The following is a 13,923-nucleotide window of genomic DNA, read 5'->3' on the forward strand; positions in this document are numbered from 1 at the left end:
CTACACAGAATATTCATACCCAGGGAACTCCTGTGAATAGACCTCTTTGCCACAGCCGAGAACAGCAAATGCCCACAATTCTGCTCAAGAGCAGGTCAGGTCGTTGATCTCTTGTGGATGCCGTCCTTCTCAAGTGGAACAGACATCTCTTACATGTGGTTCCTCCCATTCAATTAATACCTAAAGCAGGGGTGGCCAATCTGAGCCTGAGAAGAAGCCAGAATTTACCAATGTACATTGCCAAAGAGCCACAATAATATGTCAGCAATCCCCCATCAGCTCCTTCCCCTCCACTTCTAGCATCTCCCACCCACCAGCAGCCCCGCCGATCAACACCTCCCCCTCCCTCCCCGCACCTCCCAATCAGCTGTTTTGTGGTGTGCAGGAGGCTCTGAGGGGGGGATGGGGAAGAAGCGAGGGTACTGCAGGCTCAGGGGAGGGGGCCGGAAGGGGTGGAGTAGAGGCAGAGCCATGGGATGAGCAGTGAGCACCCCCCAGCACACTGGAAAGTTGGCACCTGCAGCTCCAGCCCCGAAGTCGGTGCCTATACGAGGAGCCGCATCTTAACTCCTGAAGAGCCACATGCGGCTCCGGAGCCACAGGTTGGCCACCCTGACCTAAAGTAATACACAAAATAAAGGAAGAAAAGGCCAAAGTTATTTTGATAGCTCCAGCAGGGCGCAGACAGACACAATTTCCTTACTTTTTACAGATGACCCTCCAATCGCTCTTCACCCCATTTCACAACTCCTTTCTCAGGATGTGGGCCAGATCCACCACCCGAATCTGGGAATTCTCTGCCTGAAAGTGTGGCTCCTAAATGGAGGACACAATAAAGTTCTGATAAGTATCAGGAAAACAACCACTCACCACACACACATTCAGAAATGGAAGAGATTCCAAATATGGTGTTACACTAGACAAGTTACCACTATATTCTTTCCTTTGTCTCTGGTGCTAGGCTATATCCTGGAACTAAAAAAAATCAGGACTATTGTTAAATTCACTGAGAGTACATCTCGCAGCCATTACAACCTTCCAACGCCAAATAGAAGGGCACTCAGTATTTGCTTATTCCACAACAAAAAGATGTTTCTTAAAGGTATGCAGAACCTTTATCTTCAAATTTGAGATTGCACGGGACCTTAATTTATTTCTATGCTGCCTCATAGGTCCCCCCCTTTTGAACCTATGGCCATTTGCTCACTCCTACACCTCTCTATGAAAACGGCATTTCTAGTGGCCATCATGTCCGCCCCTAGAATGGGAGGAGAGAGGGGCTCTCATGGCATACCCTCTCTTTACCGTTTTCTTCAAGGATTAGGTCACTTTTCAACTGCACTCAAAGTTCCTACCTCGTGTGCCTTCATCCTTTGACTTGAATCAGCCTATCCACCTCCCATCGTTCTTCCCCAATCCTCACGGGGCTAAAAAGGAGGCAATATTGCACACACTGGATGTTAGGAGAGCATTAGCCTTCTATTTAGAAAGAACCAAGCCTTTCAGAAAATTTCCAAGACCGTTCCTTTCCGTAGCAGATAGATCTAAAGGAGCCTCGATATCTAAGCAAAAATTCTTGAAATGGATATCTGATGGTGTCAACTATTGCTCTTGTCAGCACTACTTGCAACCCCCACCGGGGACTTGCACGCACTCTACAAGATGGCATTCCACCTCCATAGCTTTCTTGAATGATGTTCTGATCACAGACATTTATAGAGCAGCGACCTGGGTGTCCGTTCACACATTTACAGATCATTCTGCTATCACTCATGACTCTGCATCTGATGCACTGTTTGAATTGACTGTTTCATCATCAACAAGAAATCCAATAGGGGCACTGCTTTACAACCACTTAGAGTGGAGCACGCATATGGATGCTACTCGAAGAGGAGGTTACTCACCTTGAGCAGTAACTGAGGTTCTTTTGAGATGTGTCCCCCTATGGGTGCTCCACTACCTGTCCTCCGTCCCTCTACTTCTGAGTTCTTATATATAGACTCTGTGGTAGAGAAGGAATTGAGGGCAGTTTGGCTGCACAGCACTGTATAACGGCCAAGTACGGCGTGAGACAGGGATAACGTATGTGTGGCCCAAACAGGCACTGCTATCAAAAATCTCTGACCCTAGCGGCAGGGACACAGGCACACCTAGAGTGGAGCACCCCTGAGGGGGGACACATCTCAAAGAACCTCAGTTACTTCACAAGGTGAGTAACTTCCTCATGCATGCTCACACTATCCTTTGTTGGGGAGCACCGTAGTAGGTAAGATGACCCAAGAGTGGTCCTTGGCCTGACTGGTTCCAGGAAATCTCTCAGGAGTGCATGGGCTGAGATGCCATCTTTTATCATAGATTACACTAACATGTACTATGCTTAATGCATATTCAGTAGGTGTTTCAACGCCTTTACCTTTTCTGTATTTCCTCACCTTACTAATATTGGGGTGCCCTTCTCCCATAGATTACTAGGTCTTTTGTTTCAAGTTTATTAGCATATATATCATTTAGTCACCATGATATTCTTTTGGTGGGACATCTGCTGATATTCTTACCTTAAAATATCTAAAGTTCCTCTGGCATTTTGTGGTTACCTGTCAGCAATTTAGCAACAGTTGCTTATGACAAAACTCTGTCTTGTGATCTTGTGACAGTGGGTCATTTATGCGATTAGTTACTTATGTCAAGGTTTTAGGCCTTAGGCCTCTGTTAGTTTGGTTAACCTGTTGCTTTATGGGTTTGAGACTTATAGGCTTTTATATTATTGCCTTAATCTGTACCTATACCTTAATATGCCCATGTATCTATAGCAACATAGCTGGCTGCAAATCGTCGCCTGTCCCCCCTTTGATGGGGTGATTACTAGTGAACGGAACTATTTAGGGTCTTACAATATCTCCATATGGAGGCTTAGGAACTGGACATCCTGTTAGTGGCTGTTGTGGATGAATAGGTGCATAGGGATATTCAGGTACCTGGTATATTGGTGCTGGTTGCATGGACACACATGGCTTCTCAGATTGGGTTACTTGAGGTTGATTGGTCACCTCCTGAAAGGTAATAGAATTCTGAGTGGAGATAACTTGGGGTTGACTTCCCACAGAAGGTGTTTGATATCCTTTGCATGGACCCCTGATTTTACAATGCATACAACACAATACAACAACGATTATTTCGACTGCAATATCTTGCACAAAATCCTTCCCTTTATTCCAGTCTCCATTTAGCTAGCACCTCATCACTTCCGTCCATTAACCTTGTGAACATTTGTCCTGCCTTGGTTACTTCATCACTAGATGTTATTAAGTGTGAATATTTACTCTCTATTAATTGCTTCAGTTTTAAATCTAGTGGGGGAATATGAAGCTGGAACATTGGTGTGTTCTTTGCTGGACTAGATCCTGGTATTCTGGATTAGTGGTGATAACGGTTTCATTTTCAAAAACAGGTACGGGACAAATTTCCACGAGCCCAGTTAATATGTGCACCTTTGGATCAAAACAAAATTTTTTAGTTATGACCTTGTGCTCTGATTGACCAGGATGAAACTTTTGACTGTTACTACATAATATTGGCCATTGTCACAATAGGTCACCCTTTCTGTGGGAAGTTGCTACTTGGCCAGCTTAAGAGTATGGTGATGATGACAATTGGTTTTGTAGTTGGTACCCTTCTTCCTGGGCAACACAACAACGTGTCTACCTCAAACACGTTACTTCTGCAGATGTACGAACACCATTTTTCAGAGCAACAGGCAATATATGGAAATTTCCAGGTTTGGGTGCCTTAGTGATAGACCACCAGAAAAGGTACATTCATTTGTACCTTATAGATGTTTTCTACGTGACCTGCTGAGTGGATTGCTGCTAATTGGCTAAAAAAAATCTTCATGTGGATTGAACACAGGCAGCGAGTCCCTGAACGAGACATATAAGGATTTTGCCATGATACAATATTTATTAAATAACACTGGTCACGATCAGGGTGTGGTATCAGCAAATCCACAAGCAGTAACCCAGGGCAGAGGGCTGTCATGGTTGATGGCATCCCACAGGATGATCACCTGGAAAATATTAAAGCCAGTAATAATATTATTTAATGAAAAATGGGTGAAGAGGCTGTAATGCTTTCTAAAGAGCGTGGGAGGACTCTCGGAAAAGCAGGACACACAGTAATAGATTATAATCTGGATTCAGTGACCCTGCTCAGCCAAGAGCTTCTGATGGAGTTAATCCAGTTTTGAGCTAAATTAATTTTTTCCAAACAGGTTTTTTTTCCTGCATGCGCAGCAGCGACATTTCTCTCTCCTATATCATGTGCAAAACTGTTAAGGGATTGAAGAGAGACAGTTAAATTAAGCAAACACCCTTATTCCTTGGCTGGCACTTCCACAAGACAGAAATAATTGATTGGGCGACCCAGACAATATCTTGCTGAATTGAACATGATCCACGACCTGGCAGGGCCTGGATCTTTTCTAATGAATAGAGCTCTGCATCATGTAACTCAGGGAAGAGGTTAGCTTGAATGATGATCATCACAGCCATACCTGATCATGTGTAAGAGAATTATTTATATAAAGTAAACGTTTGTTACATTTCTGTGCTAACTGGTGGTAAATGATTCCCATCATATCACTTATGTGCAAATATATTTGTTTGCTTTGAGATATCTCATGAAACTTTGAGGTCCTGTTTACACAGTGAAAACAGCAAAACCAGCTACTTTGATAATACAGGAAGTCCCCCTTACTCCAAACATGGTTACAACACAGGTTTCAGAGTAGCAGCCGTGTTAGTCTGTATTCGCAAAAAGAAAAGGAGTACTTGTGGCACCTTAGAGACTAACCAGTTTATTTGAGCGTCAGCTTTCGTGAGCTACAGCTCACTTCATCAGATGCACACACAGTTATTCTAGTGGCGTGGATAGGACCGTTCATTGTTAGCTGTTTCCAACCATGCTCATGTCTTTGACTTGGGGTTGGAAACTTTTACACTATTGAGAAATCTTTCTAATGTGGCAGGCTTGGATTTTTGTTTTCAAATCTGGAATGGGGATTCTTTAATAACCCTTATTGTCTTTATTTAAATGCCAGTAACAATATACCACACCAAGTTAGTGCAGTGGGGAAAGGACAAAACAAAGAGATGCTTTTTACAACTACTACCTTTGCAGCCTTGTATACATTTACCCATATGAGATCAGTGCTTGTCAGTGGGGCTAGACTGATAACTCTAAAAATTAAAGTCCCTTTCCCCACAGTAGGAGTAGTGCACAATTTCCCTGTCTGTTTCCTCTGGGGGAACCACGTCTAGCGATGAGAAAATGCTGTTCAGTCTCCATGCCCATGCAATCCTTAGTGCTTCTAAGACTGCCAGCATGGGTGCCAGTTGCAGTGATTTTTGTGGTGATGGACAGCTGTCTACTAGAAACTGTATTGTGAGCACAGAACTTCCTACTTAGGACAGTGAGGCTGTCATATCATACCAATCACTACTGAGATGGAACATTGCTCAAAATGCCTTGTTTGCCACATGAAGTGGACGATGAGTGAACCCAGAGGACTGCCAACTAGTTTATGCTTAAATAGCAAGCTGCCTTCTTAAATAGTTGACTCTGGTCATACATTTTAAGAGATTTAAGTTGGTTTAAATGGCTTTAATAAGGATACATGGCTGTAAAGCAGAAAATGGCAAGGGGTTGAACTAGTTTCAGGTCTCAGAGCTAGGAATGACAGATGCTGTGTTCTTGGGGAAGACATTTAACCCCTCTCCCTCAATTTCAAAATTAGGATAATACCTCCTACACAAGTGGGGTTGTGTTCATGGTGGCAAAGAGTTTTTACAATAATACATCCAACAGCATAACACTTTTGAAAAGCCGGTGTTAACTATGGCCAGAATATTTTTTCATGTTGGCCACTTTTAGCTGATTTTTGGAGCACAGGATAGTTCATATTTTCTGCCTGGAACTTCCTCTGACAGACTCCCCCCTCCCAAAAAAACGGTAACAAACCCCCTTAATTCATGTCAGAATTAGAATACAAAAATAAAATCAGAAAAACTAAGTTGGTACAAACCTGAGTTGGCAGCAGCAGCGGCGTAATACCCATATTTTGTTTTCCAGCACTCTGAAAGGAAATCGATGCAAGCACTAAGAGCCAGTTTACTTTACATTTCTCATCACTTACTGTGTGTCAGAACTCACGTTAGAATGTTAAATGTAACAGTCTGTAGTGTTGTTGTAGCCATGTTGGTCCCAGGATTTTAGAGAGACAAGCTGGGTAAGGTAATATCTTTTATTGGACTAACTTTTTTCTGTTTTTGACAAACAGAAGTTGGTCCACTATAAGATATAACTGTTCCATTTTGGATTCTGCACCGGAGCCGTGTGCTGGTATTTAATCCAAAACATACATTTAACAATCACTCCCTTCTACTTGTCCTTCAGCTGCTTAAATCTCCTTGGCTACAGAGAGTATATAGTAGGGGCTTGCTCCAAAGCCTACTGCAGTTGGTGGAAAGACTCGCCTAGACTTCAGTCGGCTTGGATCAGGCATAAGGTGAATTTCCTATTCTTGTTTTTGAAGATGAAGAGAAAAATGTTTCTACCAATTTGAGTAGCATAAACAGTCAACTTCTGAACATCAGACATACCATTCCTTATCGTTTGTGTGGCTAGAGTGGTGGCGATTGCTTCTAATCAGATTGGCTGGTTTCACTGGCATAAAATGTTTCCCTAAGCAATTGACTATCAGTTTATGAACCCATTCTACTTATCTCCCACAACATACTGGAGTTTTTGCTCTCATTTATTTTGTGTTGCAACACAATCTTGCTCCTCATATTTCCTTGCCTGCTCCCAAGAACAACGTAAACTATTTGGCTACCTTCTATATCAAAGTTTTCACTTTTGCAGTAGATGCCATTGTTTCAGGCTAACAATTTCAGAGAGTGCCGGCTGTTCATTTTTAATTTTTAGAATACAAAACTGCTTTGATATCTTCTGAGTTAACTTCCATAAATACAAATCCTCCAACATCTGGCTCTTTTTAGTTACTTTTCACAATACATTTTTGCTGAATTTAATTGCGTTTATCAGACTGATATATGGTGTGTTAACATTAGTTAGATTATTACAATATTTGGATATAACCAAAATTCACAGAAACAGTTCCTTTCTGGAACCTTCTGAAAGGGCTGTGGAAAGTCTCATCTGGAATTCAAGCAATGTCTGGTATTTGTTGAGAGGATTTTCGGTGTTCCTTGAGGTTTAGTAGTTGGATCCATTTATATGCCCATATGTGTGGTTTTCAGCTGCTACCTTTTGAATAATTCCCATGGAAAAGTCCACTCCCTTACTCTTGTTTTGTGAGTCACACACTCATGGTGAGACGTAGGGGTGAGAGATGCTGACAAGCACTCAGAAAAGGAAGGAGCCTCTCTCTCCTACAGAGCCCAGAAACTCCAGAGAGAAGGGTAAGGAATGTCTTCTGCAAAGGTTTGTAGAAGGAGGCCAAATATCTGCGTCCCCACCAACATTGCGTACAGTAGTGAGGAGTGGCGTAGATTTTGTTTAGTGATGTGTGTGATTTACTGAAGGCTGAATTCAGTAAAAGACTTGTGAGCATGAGACCACTGTTGTGCCTGTATCTCAGACCTCTCATTGCTTTGTCTTATGAACAGAACGTTTTCTCCTAAATTGATATAGTATGGTCAAGACTTTTAGAAGATGTAGAGTCAAAATTATCTGTTGCTCACAGAAATGCAGGAAAATAAATAACTTATGAATACAAAGTTTTTAACTGGATCTGTAGCCACTCACAATCCTTTGGCTTCATCTTTGCTTAGAAAGTTACATTCTGGATTTTCCAGTTTAATAGCAAAGCAGGAGGAGGAAAACTGTTTAAAGAGGACCTTAAAAATACTTCTGGGAAATGCAAATTAGCCTAGCTCAAATCAAGAGTTTAATTTTCTCTGCACCTATATTACAAGGTGCAGAATGCCCTCAACTCATGCTGAATTGGGAATTGAGGGTGCTCAGCAGCTCACAGTTTTGAGCCCATAATTCTTAAATTTTATACTGTCAGCAACCTAAAGAGTAGGTGGGGGGTTCTTGCAAGCAGTGTAGCAGTTTTCACTCATCTCTGGGGAGAGCCACTTCCTGAATTGCATTCAGATAAAATTAAAAGGTAGTTAAGCTAATTTCCATTTGTTGCCTATATTTCTAAACACAGACTTCAGACCGATACCTGGAAAAGTACAGTGTCATCAACTGTACTTAAAGGGGTCAGCAATGGGGTACAGAACTGTAGAGCTCCAGCTCATGTCAGTAGTGGCCATGTTACCATCTAGTAGCTGTCCAGTAGCTTATCTGAAATGGGTTTGGTGGTCTCAGCATGACCCGCAGAGTACATGTCCACATCACAAAGCTAGAACCATCCCGCTGTTCGGCACTTTCATTGGTCGTCTCAGTAAAGAGGTCAGGAATTGGATGGTCATGGAAGTTGAACTACATTTTCATTCGGGGGAGCGACCCCTCCAATAACAAGGCAGGGACACATTAGCAGGATAGTGTGAGGAAGTTGCTGCTGTTTCTCCTGATAAATAGATTAATTCAATCTACCTGTCTTAAGTACTCACATCTCCACAGTATTGTAAGGCACCTTACAATCCTGAATGTCTTTATTCTCAACACCCCTGTGAGGCAGAGCAGGGCTAGTCTCCCCATTTTACAGATGGAGAACTGAGGCAAAGAGAGGTTCAGTGACTTGCCCCATGTCACCCAGGAAGTCTCAGGCAGCAAAGAATTAAACCCAGACCTCCCAAGTCTTTGGCTAGTGCTCTAACTATTGGACAGTCTTTCCTCTCAGTCTGGCATTGTTTGTGCGTGTGCTAAAAGAAAAAAACCAAAACAGCATATAGACTAGAAAATGGGTATAATACATTGCAATGAGGCAGTTAATTAATTACAAAACCTTTTCTATAAGCTGTATATAATAAATAGTGGACTGAAACCCAGGAGTAACTTGACAGCATATGCAGCCTTTCCCCTCTATTTAATTGATCTCTTGGAGAAAAAGGGGAGGTTTTAAAACTCCTGGAGTGACAGTCTGACATTATTTTTTATCGTGGTAGCCAAGTAAACATAAGTAACCAGCTTGAGCTCCAGAGCTCCATGCTTTGCCCTGCCTGACCATGTTAATGATACAGGTCTATCTGTGCGTGACAGTTGCAGTCAAGCACACCACAAGAACAACAAAATATAGCAAGTAGCTTGGCTAATAGCAGAGAGCATGAAACGAATGATAACAAGAGCGCGTTCTTGGGGCCCACCCTGCAAATTGGCAGGTGTCCTCACCTCCCACTGAAGTCATTGGGAGTCACAGGCCCTCAGCACCTTGTAAGTCTAGGCCCTAAGTTAATAGACTTTGGATTTTGTCATTTTCTTCACAAAAGGGCAAAAGGTGACTTGACCCAGTGCACCTATGACTCCAGGGTAGCCCAAGAAAGTTGTCAGAGTGCTAAAGCCCAGAGACCTTGTGTCAGTGTCCACACAAGGGGGCAAGGCAGGAGGACAGTACGCCAGTGAGTCTGCTAATATTGATTCAAGGTAACCCCACTAGTGTTCATATACTGCTGGACTAAAGACACTGGCTGTGCCTGCCTTCGTCTTTGTGTTACAGGTTTTGAGGTCACAGCATATGCTGTAAAGAAGTGACTTGTTTATGCCCTTCTCTTCTTTCCATATAGGTTACTGTGCTGCTTTATAACAAATACCTTCATTTGGTACTTGGTAATGTGAAATGATTCCTCGATTCTGGCTTATGAAAGGCACAGATGATGACACAGCACCCCTTAACCTGCTCCCAGTGCCCCAGGACCACGTCCACGCTGTTCGGGGAACAGGTGGAGAGGTTTGGGTGGGCGGGTGTAGAGAATTCCTTCCTTTCTGGTGCACCAAGAAGAATGGTGATTCTGTATTGGTCTGTTACAATGATAGTCTATAAAGGAGGCAGAGCTCAAACCAAACTGAGTGGAAGAGTTTAAGCTTGGGAACCTTGGTGTTGGAGGGCAGTGCAATGTTGCAAATCTCATTGTAAAAGGATAAGACTTGGTATCTCTACCTGGCCATAAATGCTGATGAAACCAACTGTGTGAAATGTGTATTTGGCCCTTATTATCTAGAGCAGCCTTTTTGAAATGTGCCTTTTCTGTCTTGCTTATGCTTATTAGTTTTTCTTTTTATTATTTAACACTGTGAAGCATTCTGGGATGTAGTCTGTAAAAAGCCTCCATAGTATATCAGCTAAAGTGATGGAAAGTATGAGCAACAACAGTGTATTGAAACAGGTGCTGTATGCAGATGTCCTCAGACAGCTTTTCCTTGGAATCCTTCGTGCTGACTGGTAACATCCCCTACTCTTCAAGTCTCTATTCAGCGTAAACGATCAGTCATGATGAATTATGCAAATCATGCAGTGGGTTAGAGAGTGAGTAGTATATAGTGTTACATTTAAAAGAGAAATACAATTTGGCCAACAAAGGAAAATATTTCGAGATTTTTGTCATAGTAAAATACAAATTGGTGATGTTCTACTTTCTAGTGTTTCTATGCATTCAGAGTTGGACCAATAAATTACCTGTGGTGAAGCTGTTTGGAATTCGATCTGACAACGTTTTCAGATTGTACTGCAAATGTACCTAGAGAAATTGTTACATAGTTGACATGTTTGCCAACAGTGACCCTACTATATCTTAGCTTTCTTCCCACAAGTCACCTCAAGAGAAAAAAAAAACTTTTTTCCTTCCCACTTTGCAGGTGAAGTCTGTGATAAATCTCTTGTTTGCTGCCTACACTGGGGATGTATCTGCACTCCGAAGGTAAAACCAATATGGTGTTGGGGAAAGGACATCACTTGTTTCGACTACTATTATACTTTGTTTCTGAACACATGACCATGTTAGGAGACGTTAGAGCTGCTTTAATACGCCAAGGTAGCAGGGCCATTTAAACACACGAGGTGTTAAAAGAATGTGCTCTATTGGATCTAGCACTGCTTTTAATGTCTAGTCTTCAGATCCCAACAGAACAAGGAGTTAAGCTTATTACACAATCAGTCCTTTGTTCTGCATATCAAAACTTCATGTGGATAATATGAAAAATAATGTGTACATCAGGTTATAGTCAGAGGTATAACCATATAAAATGGCACCACGCTGCTTTGATATAAATGGAAAAATCAGTTTGTGTCTCAGTCATGTTATCTTCCTCACAAATTTTTACAGCAATGGAAGAGCAAGCTGGGTTCTAGTCTGCCTTGTGAACCAATTCCAGAACTGTGAGCAAAGCTCAAATTGAGGAATGTTTATTGCTAGTGAGGTAGGAGCCAGATGGAACCCAGCTTGATTTTCAGATCCCACGTATGGTTTTTGTTTTGTTTTGTTTGTTTTTTGTAGGGCTGGCAGTATTTAAAAATCCTTTTGCATTTTACACTAAGCAGATTTCACACAAAGTCCCTGAGAGAGCAGATAAATGTGGAAGGCTTAATTCTTCACTGTACCTTTGCAAAGCTGGGACAAAGCTAGCAGTGGAGCTGCTGTAGTAGCTTTATACTGGTTAGAGATTCTTCCGACACGGGGGGGATTTTCCATGAAATTTCTCCAGCTGATGTAAGTTCTGTTTGTACTTCACATCCCAAAGTGATCTCACCCAGTCAGAGAATCTGCCTGGAACTAGGGTTTTGGCTGGACTGAGAGAGGTATGTATGCACATAAGTATGCTCCATAGTGGCATTTTAAGAGTGATTTTTCTGACTGGAACCACAGATGAAGATGCCAGGAAGGAAGCCAAATCTCTAGTCTAATCTTAAAGCCAGGTCACTTTGGTGCCTCTTTTATTAAATCTCAGATGAAAATATAATGTACTTTTGATACTGTGACGGGTTCCCCCCGGGGGTGCCATCTGGACCTGGGGTACCCCTGAGCCCCTGACCCACCAGCCTGGGCTCCCTTTACACTGTACTGCTGTGACCAGACTGCACTTCCACCAGCACACATACAGGTAGGGAAACACCCAGCTGCAGTTGCATGCAGACGCTGTGCTCAGCCTTGCATGGTTTGACTCCAACTAGGGAGCTTCCCAGCTACTCAGGCACGCACCCCCTTTGGGGTGTAAACCCAAAACTATACCATCTTGCATTGCACAGGGACTGCACAGGGTAAGCTTATGAAATTGGCCCCGTCCCTCAATGTAGAGAGGAATATACAACAGCTTTCTGCCCCAAATTCTGACTTCCACATACTGGTTTTAGATAAATCAGAAACCAGTTTATTAACTATAAAAGATAGATTTTAAGTGATTATAAGGGCTAGCAAACAGATCAAAGCAGATTACCTAGCAAATAAAAAATGCAAACTAAGCTTAATATGTACTACATAGGATGAGAATTTGGTATTCATATCTGATCTAAGTGATGATACAAGCAGGCTGCAGATTCTTAAAGGGCAAGCTGCACTTGCTTTCAGCTTGGAATCCCCGGGTATTCCATTCACAGGCTAAAAGTCCAGCAGTTCCGTCAGTTCAATATTTGTTCCTTAGGTGTTTCTAGGAGTCTCTTTGGGTGGGGAGTCAGTGAAGAACCAAGATAATGTTGCTCCCTTGCCTTATATAGCTTTTGCATATGGCAGAAACCCTTTGTTTCCAAGCTTAGTTCCCACACCAGTCAGTGGAAGTATATTGACATCCCAAGATGGAATCCAGCACCAGGTGACCTGGTGACATGTCGCTGTAGTGTCACAGCAGCCATGACTCAGAGGCAGTGTGCAGCATCCTCAGGAAGGCCCCCAGGTGGGAGATAAGCATCTTCTAATGCCTATTGTTTTCTCTAATGGCCCTTCCCCACCCAACTTTTTAGAATGAAAGCATCTTGTCTAGTGGGTATTCCGCAGGTGTAAACACATTTGTAATACAGGTTTCAGAGTGGTAGCCGTGTTAGTCTGTATCAGCAAAAACAACAAGGAGTCCTTGTGGCACCTTAGAGACTAACAAATTTATTTGGCATAAGCTTTCGTGGGCTAAAACCCAATTCATCAGATGCACGGAGTGAAAAATACAGTAAGCAGTATAAATATTACAGCACATGAAAAGATGGGAGTTGCCTTACCAAGTGGCGGTCAGTGCTAATGAGGCCAATTCAGTTAAGGTGGAAGATGCCTATTCTCAACAATTGGCAAGAAGGGGTGAATATCAAGAGAGGGAAAAGTACTTTTGTAGTGCTAACGAGGCCAATGCAATCAAGGTGGACGTAGCTCATTCAGCAGAGGGAAAATTACTTTTTTGTAGTGACCCAGCCACTCCCAGTCTTTATTCAGGCCTAATTTGATGGTGTCCAGTTTGCAAATTAATTCCAATTCTACAGTTTCTCGTTGAAGTCTGTTTTTGAAGATTTTTTTGTTGAAGAATTGCCACAGATACATAGTCAATACGTACAGGTACATAGTCAATATTCCTAACTTCAGATACAAAAATGATACATGCATACAAGTAGGATAATCCTATTCAGCAGATCATAACCTTTCCAAAGACACCTCACTGATCTATCTTGCATAAAATACATAACTGTCATAATCCTATCATAACATCACTATGAACAATATGGGGTACAGTGTCACAGATACCACTTAAATCCTGTCAGAGGGCATTTCATTGTTTTACAGTAGAAGTATGATCACTTCTGTATTTTTGTAATTCTTTCTAAGATTGTCTTTCTGAATTTGGCTTTTCAGATTTGCTTTGTCGGGTATGGATATGGAGCAAAGAGATTATGATTCACGAACAGCATTGCACGTAGCAGCTGCAGAAGGTAATGACTCTTGACAAATAAAATATTATCTATTAATTTAGTGGGCTTAATTTAAAAAG

At 42.1% G+C, this 13,923-nt stretch overlaps 1 protein-coding gene across 2 annotated transcripts in view; it reads left to right on the plus strand.

The window, feature by feature from the left end:
- The window catches only part of GLS (glutaminase), a 107,778-nt gene that overhangs the window by 84,998 nt on the left and 8,857 nt on the right, over positions 1 to 13,923 (plus strand). For both annotated transcript variants that reach the window (XM_084643286.1, XM_084643288.1), the window contains 2 exons: positions 10,822 to 10,883; positions 13,788 to 13,864. In XM_084643286.1, coding sequence (XP_084499412.1) covers positions 10,822 to 10,883; positions 13,788 to 13,864 — 139 coding nt within the window. The remainder of the gene's footprint in view (positions 1 to 10,821; positions 10,884 to 13,787; positions 13,865 to 13,923) is intronic.

Source organism: Lepidochelys olivacea (assembly GCF_965140295.1).
Source record: "Lepidochelys olivacea isolate rLepOli2 genome assembly, chromosome: 11".
Taxonomy (NCBI): Eukaryota; Metazoa; Chordata; order Testudines; family Cheloniidae; genus Lepidochelys; species Lepidochelys olivacea.